Source organism: Mesoplodon bidens (assembly GCF_964165515.1).
Source record: "Mesoplodon bidens genome assembly, chromosome: 2".
Classification (NCBI taxonomy): domain Eukaryota; kingdom Metazoa; phylum Chordata; class Mammalia; order Artiodactyla; family Ziphiidae; genus Mesoplodon; species Mesoplodon bidens.
This window is the reverse complement of record NC_138177.1, coordinates 89,605,897-89,627,276: the sequence shown is the minus strand read 5'-3', so window position 1 is coordinate 89,627,276 and position 21,380 is coordinate 89,605,897. Positions and strand designations below refer to the sequence as shown.

The following is a 21,380-nucleotide window of genomic DNA, read 5'->3' as shown; positions in this document are numbered from 1 at the left end:
TTTGTTTTTAACTCTTGGTATGGTCAGAATGTAATATTTCCATAATTACTTAATTCTTTACAATTATTGGGGCTTTAATTATAGCTTTTTTGGATGAAATTTATGTTATTATCCTGTTCAAAGTGCCATTATGGTTTCTAAATGGTAATTACATTGAAGAATTCTGTAGTAAGATTCCAGCTCTTTTTTTAAGCTTGTGGTTGAAGGTTAACCTGGTTTATGCTGATTACCGAATTACTAGATAAATGCTGATGTAGTATGATGAAGTCAGCTTCTTGGATACAGACACACCCAGGGCAGCTGCCAGTTAGAAATGCAAATTGCTAAATTCCAAACAGAACCAGTGACTTTGCTGCTACACATCTGCTAAATTGACCACTTCAATTCTTGCTTGTCCGTCTCAGTCATAGGGAGTTCTGTAAAAGATGCCCCTTGTTTTCCATCTTCCATTGGCTTTTTCTGTTGGGAAACATCTAAAGTGTATTAACAGTGCATGCCTTTACTTTGTAAACGTGGTGCCAAATCCCTGTTTGCCATTGTTTTTATCGTAGCAATGTTCATTGTAGTAATCCTTAGTCAGTACCTTCTTTTGCTGAAACTATTGATTTGGGGACTTTTTTTCCACTTTGTTGTGTGTACAGATTTTAATCTGTTACAGTTGGCAGCAGTATTAAAATGGTGAGTAAAGAGTCCAGGTTTGTTCCTGTTTGTAACTAGTCCTTTCTGGAAGTATTTTCTTCTGTTGCTTTTTGCCCCTGCTGTGTGCTTAGGCCTTTGTCTGAGAATGGGTTTAGGTAGAAGGGTTCCCTGAAGGTGTTAGTCTTTTGGTGTAATAGTATTGTTGAATCTTGGCCTGACTGAGCGTGTTATGTCATATCTGTGTTAGTGATATGCAGTCAAAACTCATTTTCCAGATTTACATTTTGGTTGTGTGGAGAGCTCTATTCACCTCAGCTTGCAGGTCCTTTTGTACAATGTACAGCAAATGTCATTAAATATTGAATGGTCCATTAGGGGAAGGCAAATGAAGAGAATGCATTTTAAGCATTCCAAATCAGTAGTTTGAGCAGTGCCTTTTGGGGTCTGATCTTTTTGGATTGGATTCTATTTCATCTTTTGATGTGACCTTTCACTAGTTCAAAAAAAAAAATGGTTGGTGGTCATCAAAGCTGGTTCAGAAAGCAAGCCACAGCACTTCAGTGCCTTTATTGGTAGTTTTTTTTTTTTTCTTTCGTGGGAAAAATATAACTATACAGATGGTATAACCGTATTATCTAACAGTTTTTTTTTTTTTTAGGATTGGCAAAACTGCATCTAAAAGAAAGCAAATTATCAGCTTCAATTGGTGATTGACTTATGCCCACAATGTAAATAGGGATAGTTCTTGTTCATTTTGAATATATCTTTTCCTTATTGTGTTCTGTGATACAGGATCATCTGGAAATGAGAACTGGTAGAATGTTGGTTTAACTGTAGTCTTTCTATAGTCTGGGCTAATGGCATGGCATTGATAACACAAAATAAGGGATAATCCAAAAAAATTAATACTTTGAAATGCATTTTGTATTTTCATTTGAATACGTCTGTCTGATATGTTAATTTTTAGCCCTTCTGTCAATGAAAAACAGTAGTTCTCCACATTTTTGCCTCTACACCATTTACATTTGTCCTGTGTTTACATGAGGATCACCTCTGACCCCCCCATGCCAAATAATTTATCAAAATGCACATTCCTTAAGGACACGGGGACACAGTTTCAATCAGTGGTTTTCAAATACGCCTTAAGTCAAAATCACCTGGATCCATCTCAGAGATCGACTCTTGGCTGGTGGGCTGGCATTCTGTAATTTAAAAAAGGTGATTCTGATCATCAGCCTTACAAATCATTATTGTATCAATATATTGAATTAAAAGGTCTTTTCTTACAGCAGAGCCAGAATGTGGGAATGAAACCTCATATCTATTAACCTGGAGAAAAAGGATTGATGTTTGTAATCAAAGAAGTGAAAAATTGCCTGTGTCTTTTTAGTGGAGAATACTGGAGATTTGTGATGGATCATGTTTCAGAATTTAGGTGCCCAGTCTTTGGACCACATAAGAAATCAGCACATCTAAGAAAATTAAATTTTAACAAATAAAGAACAGGAAACAGACACTAGCAGGAAGGATTGTTAACAGTACCTTTATTTTGTTGACAGTCACATCTTCTCCACCTGATTAAAACCCTGGGCTGTAGAATTGCCATCCATTAGGCTCTATGTAGAGAGGAAGTATTCTGCTCCTTAATGGCCAGTCTTCTCTTACCTTATAATTTCAGCCTTGCAACAGATTTCACCTCCTGGCATGAAAATTCCAAGAATTTTTACAGTTACTCATAAGTGGATCTTGAAATGGCTTTTTCACCGTGGACAGTTTAAATTCTAAACCTCTAATTCAGTGTATCATACTGATGGGTTGTTATTTTTCACAAGGTGCTGCATTCTAAGAATAGATGGATCAAATTTTTAAAAGCTGTTTTCTTCCCTTGTTTCTTTTTTATTCTCTAATGTATTATATTTGTGTTTTATTATATGCACATTATGGAGTATTTAGGAATAACTGCTGGTTCTTCTAATTTATTTGTCCACCTGTTATTCTTATATCCTGGCCACCGTTCTCTGATTTGTAGCTGTGACTTTCTTTGGACATTGCTTGCCTGACCTGACTAGTTACTTTTTATATTTATCCATTTGCTTAGCATAGTTCTGGAGTTTCCTGTTGCAGAGCTCCTTGCTGTATTGGCAGTTAACGTATAAGAGAAAGTTAGTCTCTCATCCAATTAAAAACCTGTCTTTGATTTTTTTCCTTTCTAGATGTTCAAAAAACAACAGCCCTCTACTCACTGATATTACCTGTGAAATCTTTCATATGTGACACTGACTTTAAGAACAAAATTATCTCAGTTTCCAAGTACTGCCAGGTAATTTTTGTGTTCCAGTTTAGACTTCAAAGTACAAATCAGAGTTCTGACCTGGACCAGCCACAGCTCTCCGTATAACTTTATGGCCACCAAACACAAGAGAAAACCAGGCTGCTTAGAGGCCTGGAACTGAAAGTTGCTCTTACTATGAACTATCAGAAAGTAAAAGATTTAAGTGAGGCGTACTGGAGAACTAACTTCCAGGGTGGTCAAGATCCTTGTTCCTTTACCTTTGTTTAGGTTTTAAATCCCCATTCCCACCCCCCAGTTTTCTCATAACCTTTTATGAGTTACTTCTGCTGAGGAAAGCATATTTCAGAACAAATCAGGGCAGGATGGTTATTTTCTGATACTATGTCAGGCCTACACCTGGCTTTACTCAAGTCTCTCAGGAATAAGAGATAATATGGAATATTATGCAGCAGTAGATACCTGAGGTGCAAGATTAACATACAGATTCTCTGGCTAAACTCCACTCAGTTAAAATGTCTGAGCCAGGTTCTGGGAATAGGTATTTTTAAAATAAATTCCTCAGGTGGTTCTGATGCAGCTAACCTGGGCCAATATTTGGGGACAACTGAATAGACCTTATATTAAAGATCAACCCAAATAGTAGACAACCTCAAAATCACTAGTGAATGACTAAGTTATTTTTTATTTGCCACTAAGTATAAAGCACCTACATGACTTAAAGTGCCTTTCACCCAGAAAATTAGTATGAGGACTGTTTGGTCAAAGAATATTCCTACATTTTAGATAGAGTATTTAGTTTTTATATAAAATTAAGGCAAAACTAGAAACTTGGGGTTTCCAAACTTTTGTTTATTTCACTCCATTTATTTATTCAGTGAAAATTGAAAGATATACCAAAGTAAAGATAAAATCCTATGACAAAGGTAACTGTGTAATAACATGAATATTCATTTACAGTTGGCAGATAAAAGAGCAAAGCTAGCTATAGAATGAAAGTCTTCTTGAGAGGGTTTGGGAAGGGGTAGGTAAGGGGAATAATTGAGGAGTCAAATATAATATAAAATCTTTGTATGCCCAGTGGTATATGTTCTCCCTTCCTGAAATCTAATGGGAATCAACATGGTAGTAGAAATAATCAAATACTAGTAAACATACTTCTGGGATACACCATCTCAGTGTGTTAGCATTCACTAAGCTGTGAGATCTTTGACAGCTGGCATATTAAGTTCTGTACAACCTGGTTTATCCTGTCTTCTTACCCTCCACCCCCACCCCCCAGCCATATTCCTTTGGGTTATCCAAACATTTTTACTGAGAGGCTTGTTTATATGTAAGAGAATATCTCAGTAGATATAACAAATCATAAGAAATTACCTGTTTTTTCTTGCTTATGTAAGATGAAGGTCCTCAGACTCTTATGAAGTTGGAGAGTTGCTTGATGCGCTGGGTTCTGGTCTTTTCCCTGCTTCCAGCTAGCTATGAAATCTTTCAGTCTTATATCCCTCATCTAAAGACAGACTAAATTATTTCTTCTAGCTGTGATATTCTATGTTTCTGATCAAATAGAAATGACACATTTAAAAGTGTTTTGTAAATACTCTTTATGATACTCAAGATTGTACTCCACTGCAAAAAAGGTAACCTCAGACAATACCAACAAATGTATTCATTGTGGCTGGTTGTCTTTTCTCAGCATCACTTTTCCCATATTCATTTCGAAAACCTGAAGTGAAGTTCAACTACAAATTACCCTATATTTTGCAAAGCAGGGTGAAAAGGTCTTTGTTTTGCATTTAAATCCAGTTCTTTATTTTCTATTCAAACTGGTGCTTACTTTTCCATGACCAAAGGAAAGAAAAGTTCCTGCAGTCTGCAGTATATCTGTTTGACCTCACAGAGATGTCTTCACGCGTTTACCTAGCAGGATCACCAGAGGCTCTGGCACACTTGCAGTCCCTGGCCCAACACTGAAGTCCTGCTGGAATCTGTGCTCCGGGGGCTGTGCCGGGTAGAGAGGGAAGTGGGAGGTAAGAGCTCTTCACCCTTCACCACCTTCTCCACCCAGCATGGCCGGCACACTTTGGTCTACGGCACATCTCCAAGTATAGAGTGGTTTTTGAATGCTGTTATTTTTCCCCTTGGGGATGGGGCCACCCAGATTTGGACTATTTGGGGTACGTGATTTTTTTTATCAGAGTAAGAACTGTTACAAGTAAATGTGTCTTTTATAGTTATACTGAATTTTTAGACTGAATTTTTGTGCTGCTTTTATTCCTCCTTTAATTGACAGAAACATAAAAGCACATTTCCAATTATATTTTTTCCATTTTTTTGTTGTGTTAAAATATACATAACATAAAATTTGCCATTTAAATTATTTTTAAGTGTATAGTTCAGTAGTACTAAGTACATTCACATCGTTATACAACATTACCACCATTCATCTCCAGAACTTTTCTCATCTTCCCAAACTGAAACCATACCTATTAAATAATAATTCCCCATTTCCATTCTACTTTCTGTCTTTATAAATTTGACTAGGTACTTCATATAAGTGGAATCATACTGTATTTGTCCTTTTGAGTCAATCATATTTTTATAAGAAAAAACTGTCATATTTATATGAAATGGAACTTAATTTACATTTGGCTTACTTTCATCAATGTCTAATCATGCAATGCAAGGGAAGTGTTACAGTCTCTGCCCTCTAAGTATAAGAACAGAAAATTATACCTTCAACAAACAAAGCTATTTATACTTTTACTGTTTTATGCTAATTTCACATTCCATTTTGAGACCAATTTGTATTTAGTGTGGAGATGATTTTGTTAAATATCTATGATTTAGAGATGTCATAATTTTAAAATGACCAAGGATTTGTTTGGGAATAGAAGGAGCTTAGGAGAATGAGAAAATTGACTTTGACGTTATAGTGTATGGTGGGCTGTCGGTATTACAGTGCATATAGAAAGACCACTGGCTTTGGATTCAGAAGACCTGTTTTGGAGTTCTAGTTCTGCTACTTCCTAGCAGTGTGATCTTGATGAAGACTCTCCACCTCCCTTGGCCTCAGTTTCTTATCTATAAATTGCTAGTGGACCTGGAATATTTTAAGTTTCTTCTAGCTTTATCGTTTTAAGAATTAAGATTGCAGTACGTGAAAATAGGGTTGAGTATTAGTTTCTGACCTATCTTGTCACAAAAAAACAATTTCACCTATCTTGTTTCAAGAAAACAATTTCTGATGATATAAAATTCAACAGTATAGTGTAAATTTAAAATGAAGCAAAAGAAGACAGATATAGACAGCAGAGTGAGTATATGGCATAATTTTGGTTTTAAGCTTTCTAACAGCTGTTTTATGCAAAGAGAACTTTTCATGCACACAATCAAAATGTCCATGAGATAAAAATAAGCCAGTTGGGTAGGAGAAGTACCAGTGGAGTTGTCTCTAATAGTATGAGGTTTGGGAACCATCTCTGGGCCTGACAAACAAGCTGCGGTAAGGATTAATGCTTTTTTTGGAAGCTTATCCAGAACATTTGAAGTCCTCTTACCTTTACTCAGAGAACATCTCGGTGTTGGCTAAGAGCTTCAGGAAATTGTTTTGACTTTGTTCTAAGGAACAAGAGAATGGATGACCAAGGCCCGCTGTTTTTATTCTGTGTAGACTCACCAGAAGAGTTTTAGCTTGAAAATATTATAAGATGAATAACCAGATCCTAACTTCAGTAAAGCAGCTGTAGAAGTGTTGCTTTTAAGTACTGCTACTTCCTCATCCAGCCTCCAAGGTAACCTTTTTGCAAAGTGCATATAGGGTGGCTTGTGTGAATTTGTTTATAAACCAGTTAAAAGCTGGGATGTCTACCAGAGCAAAAGAAAACGAAAACACAGCCGTGTTTTATTCTGCTAGAGATTGTTCTACCAGAAGACCTGTCCCACTGGCTTTGTTTTCATGCTAGTACTGTAAGGGCAGGTTCTATATGAACATTAATAACCGAGGAGCTTGGGTTGGGCTTTTACAGTTTGGCCCATAGCCAATTCCTGCCTAGAGTCAAAGATCAAGGAAAAGTTAATAAAAGAAGCAAATAATCTGGCATGATTTGGGGGTAGGTGGGGCTACCCTACTTGAAGGTAGAATAAATGGGAAAAGTTACATCTGGGCCCTGAATAGATAAGATCATAGCTATAGCAAAGATTCTTAACCTGGGGCTTCAGAACTTCAAAGATAAGACTGGGTTCAGTATGTTGGTTTCCTTTGTAATTCTCTGAATTTTATTTTATGCATTTTTAAATACTCTGAGAAGAGGTCCATAGGTTTTATCAGACTGCCAGAGGGATCTATGATACCAAAAAAAAAAAAAAAAAAGACTCAGAGCCCCTATATGTTGAGTTAAAGCAAAGAGGTTAGTGATCTTTGGAGCGTGCCCTTTAGTATAGTCCCTGAACAGTGCTTGGATGCAAGAAGTCTTACCCAGATTTTTTTCTTTGGCTTAAGTGTTTTAATCGGCAGTGGGCAGAGTAGTTTTCCTTATTTTTCTGGTAATTTTCCCAAGTTGGTTTCTCTTCAAGGAATCAGAAAGGCTATTAAATGAATCCAATTTTAACAGCTGCAAATGTATTCTTCAGTGTATTTCAAGCTCATATGGCTCTCTAGTATCAATATTGCTAGTAGTAGCCTAAGTGTGAATGTATATTTTTGGCAAGGAGCAGATATTCATTTTAATTGACACTTTCTTTTATATACTAAATCTTGGATGCCCAGAGCTTTCCTCACTAGTAGTTGTAAATGCTAAATCTATACTTGACTTCACCACCTCCTGTCAAGATAAATACAAGCTTTGTTTCCCCCCAAAGGAGTTCAGGGAATAATTTAATTGTTGGCCTGTTTGGGGAGATGTTGTTTTCAGCCAGGCATCTCATGGACCCAACTGCAAAGATTTTCAGTGCCTAAAGCAAAATCAGCTGCCTTTTTTGTTCTCCTGAAACATGTAGTGGTTGAAACAAGGATTTTAGGATTGCTCACTTATTCTAAATTCTGTGATAGAGAAGTGGGAGCAATAAAATCAGTAATACTCCAAGTGGGAGTGTGTTCTGTCCTCCAAGTTTATTCAGAAAGTGTCTTGTATAGCTGATAAAGTTACTTACAGGGATAAGTATCCCTATACTTACAGAGATACAGGGAACACAGTCTTTTTGGCAGTTTGGGAGCAGAGGGATAATCTGTGCTTAATAAAAATCATTTTTGGGAATCCCCTGGAAGTCCAGTGGTTAGGACTCTGTGCTTTCACTGCCGAGGGCCGGGGTTCAATCCCTGGTCGGGGAACTAAGATCCTGCAAACAGTGCGAGCGGCCAAAGGAAAAAAAAAATCTTTTCTGGATGTATACCTTAGAAACTAAGAAACTCACAACTTTTATCTGGTGATTCAGGTCTCTGAGCTAAGGCACATAAAGGTCTGTTAGTAAAAAAGGGTGGTAGGTTTAGTGAGGTTCTGTTTTTAATTAGTTTTTTTGCAGACTGCAGGGAAGGTTTGCTTTTTTGTTTGGGATAATTCATCTAAAAATCTGGTGTTGAATTTCATGAATGGGAGCTTTTATATAGGATTTCTTTCTGTCACTAACCACACAGCTTTTATGTGCCTTCCCCTCCTTCAGTTATGTTTATGATCATTAGAATAACCCTGTGAAGTAGTATAGAGAAGTTATCTTCATTTTATAGATGAGGAACTCAAGACTCAGAGAAATGAAATATTTACATTTTTGTAGTAAGTTGCAGAACCAGTACTGGAACCTGGGTCTTCTGACTCCTGGCCTTGCATTCTTTAAACTGTACTAGCTATCCCACTTTTAAAAGAACGTATGAGACACAATTGCAATCATACATACTCCATCTCCAAGGGAGAATGGATGTATTCTTGTCATGGTATATTGACCTAAAATTTTCTGCTTGAAGTTACCCAGATTCTGAACCTGTTTATAGAACGTATACTTGAGGAATGGTGAGAATTAGAAGAGTCCACAGTCCTTGAGGTTTTCTTTGATGATAATATCTGTAACTGCATCAAATACAAATTTGACATTCTGGGTGTCTGTGGCACAGGTCATGTGACTGTAGATTTCTTTGACATCTTTTCTCATGTTGAGGTCAAGGAATTGACTCTTGATATAATTCCCTGCATCCTCGTAAGAGTTGTTCCCTGGTTTTCCAGAAAAATAGTGAAGAAGTGGGATAAATTAACCCTTCTTAGTTGCTCACTTTTTAAGTGACTCACTTGATCCTCGAAATGTTGTATTAGACAGCTGCAGTTGGGGTCCTATTTTTAGAGGGAGGGCCCTCTCCTTTATTGCACTCCAGTGTTTCCCACTTGAGTTGAGCAAAGAAATTGAGGAGAGAGGTGTCTATGTCTCACCTTGGTTTCTGGCAGTTACCATCTGAACAGTCGGTGGGTCTCCTGAATCTAATGTCTGCTCTATTCAGGAGACATCTGAATTTAAACCTCTAACTGAATGCTCAAGTTTCTCGGGTTAGACATCCAAATATCACTTGGACATTATAAAGCTCATAAGAGGAACTGAATATTAAAGGGATAAGGGATCATCAACTTGGCAAAGCAGAGGAGTTACACTTACTACTCCTTAAAGACAAGTTCCTTTATGTCTCCTTGGTATAGGAAATGAGGCAGCCACCTGTCATTACTATGAAAGAATTGTCTCCAGCCCCTGGCACTTACCATCATACTCTGGAAAACAAATGCTGAGATGGACTTTCTTGATTTTTTCCTCAAAGAGGTCCTTCTTGTTGAGAAAGAGGACAATGGAAGTAGCCGCAAAGAACTTGTGGTTGCATATACTGTTGAACAGGTGCAGTGACTCATGCATACGATTCTAGTAAGAGGAAACACCATCAGAGATATCAGGTTGGGCTTATGGGATATCTGTCTACTTCCTGTTCTTGCTCCCCTTGAAGAAACCAGTGTTCCAAATGTAAAAGGAAAGATAGGGAACAGCTTATCTCTTTTTTAGTGTGGTAGAGTAGAGCCAAAGAGATCTGACTTCCTTCTAATCCTCTTTATATCACAACTGTATGATTTGAGGGAAAGTACTGAGCTTTTCTGAGTCTCAGTTTCCCTCTCTCAGGATTATTATGGAAGTCAGATGAGATCATGTATGTATAGTGTCCATGATAGTAGGTGGTGTACAGTAAATGTTATGCAGATCTTTGGCAACCAGGGCACAGCTTAGGACTTTGATATCCTTAAGGGCTGCTGATTCAGGGTTAAAACTGGGCCCAAGTTAACATATCCACATACATCTCCAGGATGATTTTGATAGGCTTCTGTTATAAAGTCCCAGATCTCAGTTCAGGCAGGAACATAATAGGGATTATTTGGCCCTTGTGCCAAATGGTAAGGGCTAAAGAATTTCCCAATGCCACAGCACAAGCACTTCTGCCTTATTTCCTTCTCTGATTGCCACTTTCAATAAGTGAGAAGTAGTGCTGTAATCTGCAGAGTCCAGAGGTTACCCAGTGCCCCAAACCAGCCTATTGTTAGGGGGTAGACCTTTAGGGTCTTGAAGTGTGCTATTAGCTGACTTGGGCTCAATCTTTTCACCTAATAAAACTAATTAGTAGCCTTTTCTCATTGCTAATACTCCTATAAAAACCCTTTAAGACCTTCTAGACTTCAAGGTTAAAGATGGAAGAGATCTTGGGAAATGAATGGCCCTCTAAGACATTTTGGCTAGAAGATATTCGGAGTGCACTACTGTGAACCTAAACTACTAAGGAGAAGGGAGAAGAACTGGAGCAGGGAATAGAAGGATAGAAGCTTTGTCTTCTATCAGTAAACTGTGGGCCTCTGTTTATAGAGCAGATGCATATGTAAAATTGGCGTTTTCCATGCCTTTGACATGCTCTGTCTTAAACTTGGAAGGTACCTGGATGGGCTGACACTGTTCCTGCAGAGCTCCTGTCTTGTAAAACTCCACAGGCTCAAGAGGACCACCCTCAGGTAGTTCTCCAGCTGCCAATTTAAGTGGCATGTGAGAAAACTGGTTTGCCAGTCTCTCTCTAGTCCTGTTGACACTGAGTATATATTTAGGCTTCCAAGTGAGGTTAGTATGCAACCCCTCTATCATGTTGCATAAAGATACACATCGTATGTTGTTCTTTCTGCTCTATCATTTTCATCTCCTATCCTTTACTTCCATAGGCAGCCTGGGAGACTACTAAGTGTGACTCCTTTGCATTGCCAAGTTAATGATTACTTATTCCTTTAATACTCAGTTTGTCTTATGAGATTTTTGATGTCCTAAGTAGTACTTGGATGTCTAATCGGAGACCAAGCTCTCAGTAAATCTGGAGCTCTAAAGTGCTAACCTAGAACCTTCAGAAGAGGTTTTTCTAGAATTATTTGCCTGAGACATTGGTCTGCTAGAAGACTGCTAGACTGTTAGTGTTAGCTGAAATCACCCAAGTTGGGGTAATGGAGTGACACAAAGTTTAGAGGAAGGGTCACAGGGGAATTATCTATCAAAGCTGCTTGGTGCAAAGGTCACTCACCACTTCATCATCTTCCACCAGCACCATATCATAGGCACTGAGGGCTGCACAGAAAATGATGCAGGTGACTCCCTCAAAGCAGTGGATCCACTTCTTTCTCTCTGATCTCTGCCCTCCCACATCAAACATCCTGAGAGAAGAAACACCTGTTTTCAAACGTATACCCAATGTGTGACCCACATGCACTTGGTGTTTACCCCACAGAGGTGGCAACTTTGGGGCCCGTTAGCAGTAAGATGGGAAGTGGAAAGGAAAGGGGGAGAAGGAGGAGGAAGTCAGACTGGGCTTTTGTGAAAGCCAGGAAGCATACCTACGTCCCTTTTTGGGTATCTGACATGCTCCCAGGGAACCATGTACTCACCTGAAGTTCAAGTCTTTGACAGAAAACCTGGTCTCAATGATGCCTGTGGTTTTGACTCTGGATCGTAGCACATCTTGCTCATTAGGGAGGTAGTCAGGGGCTGTAATTCGGTCTAATTGATTCAGGTAGCTGGAAAACGATTGGCATTGATAATATTAAATTTTCCACAGCCAAAGTCAAGAAAGGTGAAGGGTTTTACCCAAAGGCATATAGCTAACTTAATGATAGAACCAGCCTAGAATTCATATGGTTAAATCTAGGAGTCTTTCCTTCAAACCCTCTTGTGTCCTTACAAAAGGAAGTGTGGGATGGGCTGAGGGACAGGCCCATTTGAGGCAGAGGTTCTGTCCCATTTAAGTCAAGTCAGATAACTTTTCCTTCTGTTTCACCTGACTACAAGGTTTTCTAGACCCTTGAATGAGACTTGGTGGTTTAAATGGGTACCAAAATTCCATCAAGAAGCAGGAGTATATTAAAAGAGATTTTAGAAATATATGAGATGTGAACCAGTGCAATGCATGGACCTTGTTTATATCCTGAATCAAGTTGAAGAGAAAACATTTGAGATAATTGGGGAAACTTGAATGAACACTGACTTGGATATTTGATGACATTAAGGAATTATTAAATATTTAGATATAATTATGTTGTGATTCTTTTTTTTTAAAGAATATTTTTTAGAGATAACATAGTGAAATTTTTAGGATGAAATGATATATCTGGAGTTTACTTGAAAATATTCCAGTGGGGAATGGAGATAAAATGAAACAAGTGTGGCCATCGGTTGGTAACAGTTGAAGCCAGGTGATTGATTGTATTATTCTGCTTTTGTATTCGTTTGATAGTTACCATTAAAAAGTAAAAAAAAAAAAAAAGCAGATGTGAAGTGAGAGGACTGAGAGAAAGAGGGAGGGCAAATTAACTATATGCCAGACATTTTCACATTTAAATTCTCATTTAACCTCATAAACCTTCAAGTTTCATATCCCATTTTACAGATGAAGGAAAAATCCAGAAGAGTTAAATAACTTGTCCAGGACAAGAGGCATTGTGGTATACTGTAAAAAAACATTCAACTTTGTGGACAAATAGACCTGGATTTAAATCCAGCCTCTGCCATTTATCTATATGACTTTGGGCAAGTTAATTTACTTCTCTGAACCTCAGGTTTTCCATCTGTAAATAGGACTAATAAAAAATACTATCTACCATAAAGGCATATTGTGCAGATTAAATGAAAAGGTGTACCTAATGCACTGAGCAGTGCCTAGGCCTGAGTGAGTGAGTGAGTGCTCCAGGGATAGTAAATGATAACTTTATTATAAGATTAGGTGATAAAACAGGGGCTAAACCCAGGTCTATTTGACTCTGAAGCTCATGCCCATCTATGATATCATGCTGTTTGAGGTAGTATTGATAAACTCTGTGTACCTTATCTTTTGGGGACCAACTTTGCAAAGTTAGTGCTCTCTAATCCCTGACCAACTTTCTTTGGTTTGCCCTGGCAGTTTGTGTCCTGTGCCCTGGCACTTTGACATAAGATGCTATGGGTGAAGGAGATTTTCATTTTAGGCTAGTGGCTTAAGTAGAGCCTGTGTTGCCAGCTAGAAATTTCAGCCCTGAGAGGGTCATGATGAATCATGCCTCCTAGGAGAATGCGTGGCAGAGCTGCAGGGCTGTATTAGTGTTCATGATTCTGAAAGGAGAGGCTACGTGTTTGATTTAAGAAGGCAGGAGCTGAGGGCTGTTAAACAGAGCACCTCTGTTTTGAATTTTGAGTCTTCAGCTTTGTAGGTTGCAGTGAACCAGTGTAAGCAATACAGAGTGGTGGGAACTGTGGCAAATGTCCCAATATAAAGGCATTAAATTCAAAGCATAGTAAAACACTGCTCAAGCCTAATAAGACAGGCATGCAGCCTGAATTCAGTCCTTGGGTCTCCAGCTGTCAGTGCCTAAAATTTTCGGCTCGCTGTGATTTCTCCTAGAAGGTTGCTGATGCCTCATCCCACCCCCTCCCCAATCAGAGTCTTACTAGGATGCCGAGTCACTGAGCTGGTACTCTGCAGCTCTGTCAAAGCAGGCTTGCACCCCACTATCCTTCCACAACTTCTTGATGACCTCCACCAGCTCAGGAGGCATAGTGCCCTCCTCAATGGAGTCAGCCAGGTTGTTGAGCTGTCGCCCATCATCCTGTAAGGCAGAAACCAGGATGAGAATTACACGGGAGTAATGGCTTTCCAGGAGGCTTTTGGGAATTCTGCTGAAAGGAAAGCATTTTGCATTGCAACCAAAGCCTAAGGTGGAGATGGTGTCCAGCAAAGATTCTAAATAAACACTGATTAATTTTTGAGGGTGCTTCTGAGATGCAGAGGGTGGCAATATATCCAGTCCTGGGATGCCTAGTGGATAACGGAGGTCCCAGGGGCTTCCTCTGTGGTGTTTCCATCTTCCATCCTTAGTCCAAAAGTGAGTGTCCTGCCACTAAATGTGGGTGCTCTGCTGCAGGGAGATTGGAAGTTTAAAGACCAGATTGACCATGAAATGGACAAGATGATAGACAGCAACCTATCACCTTTGTTTTTTCAATGATTCAAATCTAGGAAAAGGACAATACTGGAACTAGGAATTTGGCTTATAAAAGTTCCACAGCCAGGGCAAAGAACCTGAGGGGAACAATTTAGATGGTAAAATAAGACCAAAAGGCAGAGGAAGCTGAGCAGATTTCTTTTTTTTAATGAACATTTATTATAAAGGTAGGAATTGCATGCTTTGCTAGGACTGAAGTAAAAAAAAGCTCAGGGCCTCCCTGGTGGCGCAGTGGTTGAGAGTCCGCCTGCCGATGCAGGGGATACGGGTTCGTGCCCCGGTCTGGGAGGATCCCATATGCCGCGGAGCGGCTGGGCCCGTGAGCCATGGCCGCTGGGCCTGCGCATCCGGAGCCTGTGCTCCGCAACGGGAGAGGCCACAACAGTGAGAGGCCCGCGTACCGCAAAAAGAAAAAAAAAAAAAAAAAAAAAAAAAGCTCAGCAAGTGGGGTTTTAGTTACATAAACTTTTTTCTGACCCATGTTTCCTCATAGCTCATTGGCCACTGGCCTGTTCACCTCGTTAGCTTTTCCTCCCACCCTTAACCACATAGCGTTAACCACATACCACACAGCTTGCTTCAGCAAAGTCAATGCCCAGTGTGGGCATGGCCCGGATGATAGCCAGGATGGACTGTAGCACATTCCCATAGATGATGGCCTTGTACTCCAGGCATTCTTCTGGTGAATAGCCATCCTGATGAATGATCCTGCAAGGAGGAGACACCCAGCCCTTCGTTGGACCTGAGTAACCAGACCTAAGGGATTGGGACTCTGGGAGGATTTAAAGGGTCATAAGAACCCAATCTCTCTATTCTTACTGCTGTCCCGAAGTGGAGAGTGAGGGACGTGGGTCATGCAGATGAGGAACGTTGGGAATAAGATCCTTTATATCCTTTACATCTGGGTTCCTTAAGAACCCAGATAAAGAGCCCTTTATCTTCCATGCTTCCACTGGCTCTACTGACTTCTTCACCCTACCTCAGTCCTTAGGGGCTTTGTTCCTACTCACTTCATCTGTTTGACGATAGTGCTCTTTCCTGACTCCCCAGCACCTGCAGGGAGAAATGCTTATGCTTCAGATTTCCACCGGCTCTCCCCACCCCTCCAGTAGATGGCCCGTGAGAAGTCTAAGCCACTGCTCGCTTGGGAGCCTTGTTAGGGGAGAACACATAGGGATGATTATTGCCCCGATTTCTGCCAGCTTTGAGCTCAGGCCATTTGATCTGGAATTGGAGGAGAGTTTCTCAACCTCTGCATTATTGACACTTTGGGCTGGATGGTTTTTTCTGTGGAGGGCTGTCCTGTGCATTGTAGGGTGTTTAGCAGCACTGGCAGAGGCCAGTAGCACTCCAATCTTCCAGCTGTGACGACCAAAAATGTTCCCGACATTTCCAAGTGTCTTGGGGTGGGGGTGGGGGTGTACAAGATCTCGTTGAGAACCACTGATAGCTTCAGGGGAACTCCTTTAACACGTTTCTACTCTGCCTGTTTTTACTCAGGAGAGTGATCTTGGGGTGGGATTGGAGAAAGCTGGATCACCTCACTGAAATACTATTTTTTCGTTATCTTACTGTTTCCATTATTGACTAAAATGTTCTTAGATCATCATTCACACCCCACTTTCCCTCTATCAAAGACCCGCATACCCTTCAGCTCTCTCCCCCACTCTATACTATCCCTGATGCCTTAAACATCGCCCCCCCCCCTCCCCACTTATCCTGTGCTTGGTCCCTCTAAGCTTCTTATCCTGAATGTAGAAGAAAGCTGCTTAGGCTTAAAAGATCTCGCAGGGGCCTTGCCATCTCTTTCCCCTCTGTAGCCTCCTGGGCTCCTTGGAGTCTGCTTACAGAGATGTGCTCTTTAGTGTGTCCTTAGGGCCATGCCACAGATCAGCTGAGGGAAGGGAGGTGCCTTAGTTTGGGGCCCTAGTTCCCAGGCTCCTCATGGGTTTGGAAACCCAGCCCAGCCAGCCAGTCTTCTGCTATAAAGATCCTACCTGCTCCAGCTTGCCTACTTCCGTACTACCATTGGGGTTTTTTCCTAAGCCAGCTGTCCCAAACTCTATTGTTTTGGCTCTGTTTACAGCCATGATCAATTTCTGACCGACTGAGGTGCTTTTCTTTTTTCAGCACAAACCTGTGATCTGCTTAGGAGCTCATCAAGCTGATGATCCTCCCATCTGGCAGGGGCTTTAGAGGCAGCTGCTGAATAGAAAGCCAGGAAAGGACTTCTCTAAAGACTCCATTCCTCCCCACTCAGGGCTCCCCACTTCTCATATTTTACAAATTTTTTTTACTGAAAGCAAGGAGAAGGAACCAGTATACTTGGTAAGAACCATTAGGCCTATCCTTGGGACTACATGACACTGATTATATGGTAGGACTTCTGAGTGCACTGTCCTTTTCTGAGTCCTTGACTCAGAGTTTCTGTTTGTAGATTCAGTAAGTGTCTGCAAGCCTAGAGTTCATGATATTTGCTAAGTTGTTAGGTGTTAGGTTTGGTTAAATCTGGAGATGGGTGGGTGCATCCTGGCCCTCACACTATTCCTGGTTCAAGGAAGAGCAGAACAGTTCCAGAGTAACTTTGGCATTCTGCATCTCGTTGGGGTGGATGTGTTCAGCCCTAGAGCTCCTGATCCCCTAGCCTGAGACTGGATTGGGAGAAGAAAAATGACCTTCCATCCCTCCTCCCCACACAGTGGGCTAGAAACCACCTACCATCCAGGATAAGCAGGAAGGAGCAGTACCTTCTCCTTCTCTGGTTCATCTAACCATCTCGCTCACCCAGCAATAGCAGCTTGACGGTCTTGGCTTCCTTGTCAGCATCCTCCTGCAGCTTCTTTTCTAGCTCTTTGGACCTCTTGGCCAGTTCTTTGTCCTCAGCACTGGCTCCACTCCCCATCTTTCTGCCGTCTCCTCCTTGGTGGCTTCCTCTGGCCCTTAAGCTTCTCCTCTAGGGTTTCCTATCTGAGAGATGGAAGATAAGGAAAAAGTAAATTGGGATCGGATCACGTATCAGTTTCTTAGTCCTCCTAAAAAGCCAGTCTATAGGGAGCTGGGTGAGGGAGTGGGCTCTATATTCTCGTACCCTGCCTGTCTTGCCCGAGACTATGTACCTCAGCCAGAGACCTACTTAGTCTAGGGATTGTAGCCTTTATATCTAGCAATGTGATGGGTTGAGCCAATTAAGAGCTCAATATGACAAAGGGCAAAGACCCAAGTGTTTCTGTAACTAGGGAAGTGATGTGCTGGATTCTGACACAGGAGGATAGGATGCAATGCTGGAACTCTCTGGAATAAGATAATGGTTGCCCCATCCTTTTGAGGGGCTGATCCCCTAAAAGTCTTTTCCTTCTTAGATTCACTTGCATCTTAGAGCTAGAGATTAAAGACACAAACAGAGGAAGCTTTCCCCACGTTGAGACTCCAGATTACAAAGCTTCAAGGCACCAACGCACACTCTTCCATCATAGCAGGCCGGTCCTGGCAAGGAATCTTTGAGGTTTACCCCTTTTTGGAAAGATTAGAAATGTTTCCTCCAGCTCCTCCAGTGGCTGCTGCACCAGGAAGCTATTAGCATTGTTCCTTTATGTTGGCTCATCTCTTTATATATACTCCTGTTATTAGCACTTAATCACTTCATTATTGTCTGTTTTACAGATGGGTTTCCTCCAGACTGAATTCCTCCCCTCAAAGGTCAGGTACCAAATCTGATTCATCTTTGAATCCTTCAGACCTTGTGGTTTATTAGTGGATCCTCAATGAAGTTTTGATGAGTGAGGGAAAGAGGAAAAAGGGTATGTGGTAGAGGGAACGGGGCTGCTTACCCACTAAAGCCACCTGGGGCCTAACTTCACTTGGCAAGTGAACTTTGCTGGTATTTAGTGTGGAGGGTTTGTGCTGCCTCACATAACAGTGCTTCCTTGGGAAATTAGACTCTAGCCTCTGGCTCCTCAAAGGTCAGGGCAGCCCTTCCTCTGGCTCTCGTCGCAGCTGCCCCTTCCCAGGGAGAGATGAGCGTGCAGCCTACAAACTGCCTCACAGACATATCAAAGACTCTCTCCATTGGTCATACTTGTCTATGCCAATTATTTCAGTTTACTTAAATGAGTTGCTGTGGAAGCTCCTCAGAGGGAATGTTGCTACCGAAAATGTGGTGAAAGGCCCAGCACAGATCACCTGGGAGCTGCTTATAAGTGCAGAATCTTAGGCCTTAACACAGACCTTCTAATTCGGAACGTGCATTTTAACAGGATCACAGGTGACTCTAAGGATACTAAAGATTGGAAAGCTCTGCCCTAGGGAGTACTAGAGAACTGTTTTTTCCTCACACTGGCCAAATCATAAGAATTACCTGGGATGCTTGTTTCTATATTTCATCACATCTTAGATGGCACTGAATGGAAGATCATTCTGATTTCAAAGAGGTTAATATATGTGTGTTTTTAAAAGAGTGTGTTTTAGAATCAATAAGTTCCAGTAGTAGTGCCAATTCTAGAGCCTGAGAAAATGTATTCTAAACTAACACAGTTTGAAAAACCCTGATCTAGAACAGTGGTTCTCAGCTTTTGGTGTATATTGGAATTTACCCAGAGAACTTAAAAAAAGAAAAAAATACTGATTTAACTGGTCTGGAGTGCAGTCCAGGCATGAAGAGTTTAAAATTTCCCAGGTGATTCTAATATGCAGCCAATGCAGAGAAACACTGAGCTCCAAGTATTTAACTTGCTCTTTCCTTTTAGAGTGGAATTGCGCAGCAGTGGCCAGGTAGACTGAGAAAGTGGGAGGTAGAACCTAGGTCTCCCATCTACCAGGTACCCTGAGCTATCCCTGATCACCTTCCTCCTACCCACCGCCTCTCGCCTGCATATCTGGGTATCTGGCTGAGAAGCCCTGGGCCTGGAGCCCAGACTCTCAGGGCTGATGGAGAAGTAGGCAGCCGCCAAGGTGCCTTCCATGGCGATCATCTTTTCCCAATCAAAAATTGGCAGGTGCTTATTGACTTAAGGGAAAACAGGAGAGTCTTTGAAATTGTGACTGTCTTGGAATCTTGGCTATAAAGTTTCAGTAATGATACCTCACCAGCCCTGCCTAACCTACCCACAATATTGGTAACTTATACCTAGGCCAGAGCTGCGCTGCAGCCTGCACTGTTCAGAGCAAGGAACTGCCGGGAACTGTGCTAGACAGTTTACGTGGCTCATCTCAGTTAATTCTCACACTGACTTCAAGGTAAGTGCTCTTGTCCCCAAATTACAGACCAGATAACTGAGACTTGAGGGTTAAGTAACTTTTATTCAAGGTCATATAGCTTAGTAAACAAACCAGGCAATCTTTCTTTCCACTACTCCACAAAAGCAGCCAGAGAAAGAACGTTGGGCAAAAAAAGACGGGCAAGTGCATGAGCTCAGTAACAGCAGCACTTGCATTGTTAAAGGAACCACTGACTTGTTTCACAAGTGGGGAAAATGTTTGAGCTTGTTCCTTTTTTACCTACCACCTCAGCAAACTTCTGTGCTGCTTCTCCTTGTTTCCTAGCTTGCTGGGCTCCCAATTCCCACTACTAAGCTGACTATGGGACCTCCTGGCCCTCACCTGCCCTCTAATTGCACAGACCTGCCCGCTACTATGCATGGACCATCCTGATGCCTCCTGCCTCCTGTCTTAAGCTCCTGTGCCTTTCCTGTGGCTGTTCTCCTTTATTATCCCATTTGGGTTCAGTGTCCTGGTAGAGTAGGTGCTATTCCCATTTTAGAGGTGAGTGAACTGAAGCACAGAAAGGCGATCCACATGTTACTAAAGTTAGTATCAGAATTAGCTAGAGCTCATGTGTCCTAGTCCACAGCCCTTATAACCCCCCGAAATTTTTTAGCTTCTTTAGCAACAGACTTTATTGTTTGAGTAGTTACAATATTTTGAATGAAAGAAAAAAATCACTGTTTTCCAACTAATTTAATCCTGCTTCCTGAGTTAAGGGGAAGTCTTAGGATCTGTCTTATACCCAGTGGTAGGGATTGTGTGTAAAGCCTTGTCCCAGCTGGAGTTGGGGGGTGAGCATGAAGAAAGAGGAACTCCCTTCAGGGTCTTCCAGTCCAAAGGAAGATTTGGTGTAAATGCACCGAGAAACAATTTAGTTAAAGGAGCACTGTGCTAGTGCTGGAGAATTCAGAGCTGTTTAAAATCTAGCCTGTACCCCTGGTAGAAAAGACAATTGCATATCTCACTGTCAAATTGATAAATTCTCTAGTAGAAGAAGGGAGGGAAACATTTTTAAATGAACAGACTTTCAACAGAGAAGCAGAACAACAATAGAAATGGGGGATAGACATTTGGAGGAGAGGAAAGAGCTTGAGAAAAAGCATGGAGGCATGAGGTACAAAGTGTGCTCAGAGAAGACTGGGAAGTTTGATATGACTGGACTGGAGTAAAAGAGTGGAAAGTGCATGGAGGGGAGGGCTGGGAGACGAGAACAGGAAAGGAAAATTGGGGCTAGCCAGTGAAAGGCCTTGAATGACAAAGGGTTTGGCTAAAACCCATTTAAGACATAAGCAAGTATGGTTGGATACAGCCGCATGGTGCTATAAAAAATGTGGGGTGACTGGGGTGGGGGACTGGCTCCTGGGAGAAGCTGAGAAAAAGAGCTGAACAGCTTGATTCTAGAAGGATCTAGGCATAATGTTTGGTTTAGGAAACTCATGGCCAATGATCTTTTTGAGGCTGCAGGTATTCTCTCCCAAGTCTAATATCTGCTGAAAGTGGTTTGACCTTGGTAGGAGGCTGACATCACAGGTGAGCACCAGGCGAGAAGCTAAGAGAAGCAGTTCTTCAGAGAATTAAGGAGTGCATTGTCAGTGGGGGCCTAAGGTTCAGGGAGGGCCATTCCAGGAACCATGTGGGGTACAGGCTAGGCAGTGAGGAAGCTGGTTTCAAGCTAGGGA

The 21,380-nt window shown here is 41.3% G+C and overlaps 1 protein-coding gene across 1 annotated transcript; it reads right to left on the bottom strand.

The window, feature by feature from the left end:
• Window positions 1-1,797: 1,797 nt before the first annotated feature.
• GNAT2 (G protein subunit alpha transducin 2) lies at window positions 1,798-21,005 on the bottom strand. Its single transcript, XM_081222685.1, has 8 exons — window positions 17,227-21,005; window positions 15,453-15,495; window positions 15,009-15,150; window positions 13,889-14,046; window positions 11,857-11,985; window positions 11,496-11,625; window positions 9,664-9,817; window positions 1,798-9,129 (listed from the first exon to the last, which is right to left on the bottom strand). Exons 1-8 carry the CDS (start codon window positions 17,342-17,344, stop codon window positions 8,939-8,941), a joined length of 1,065 nt encoding a protein of 354 aa, XP_081078811.1. The 5' UTR covers window positions 17,345-21,005; the 3' UTR covers window positions 1,798-8,938.
• Between the last annotated feature and the right edge of the window lie 375 nt (window positions 21,006-21,380).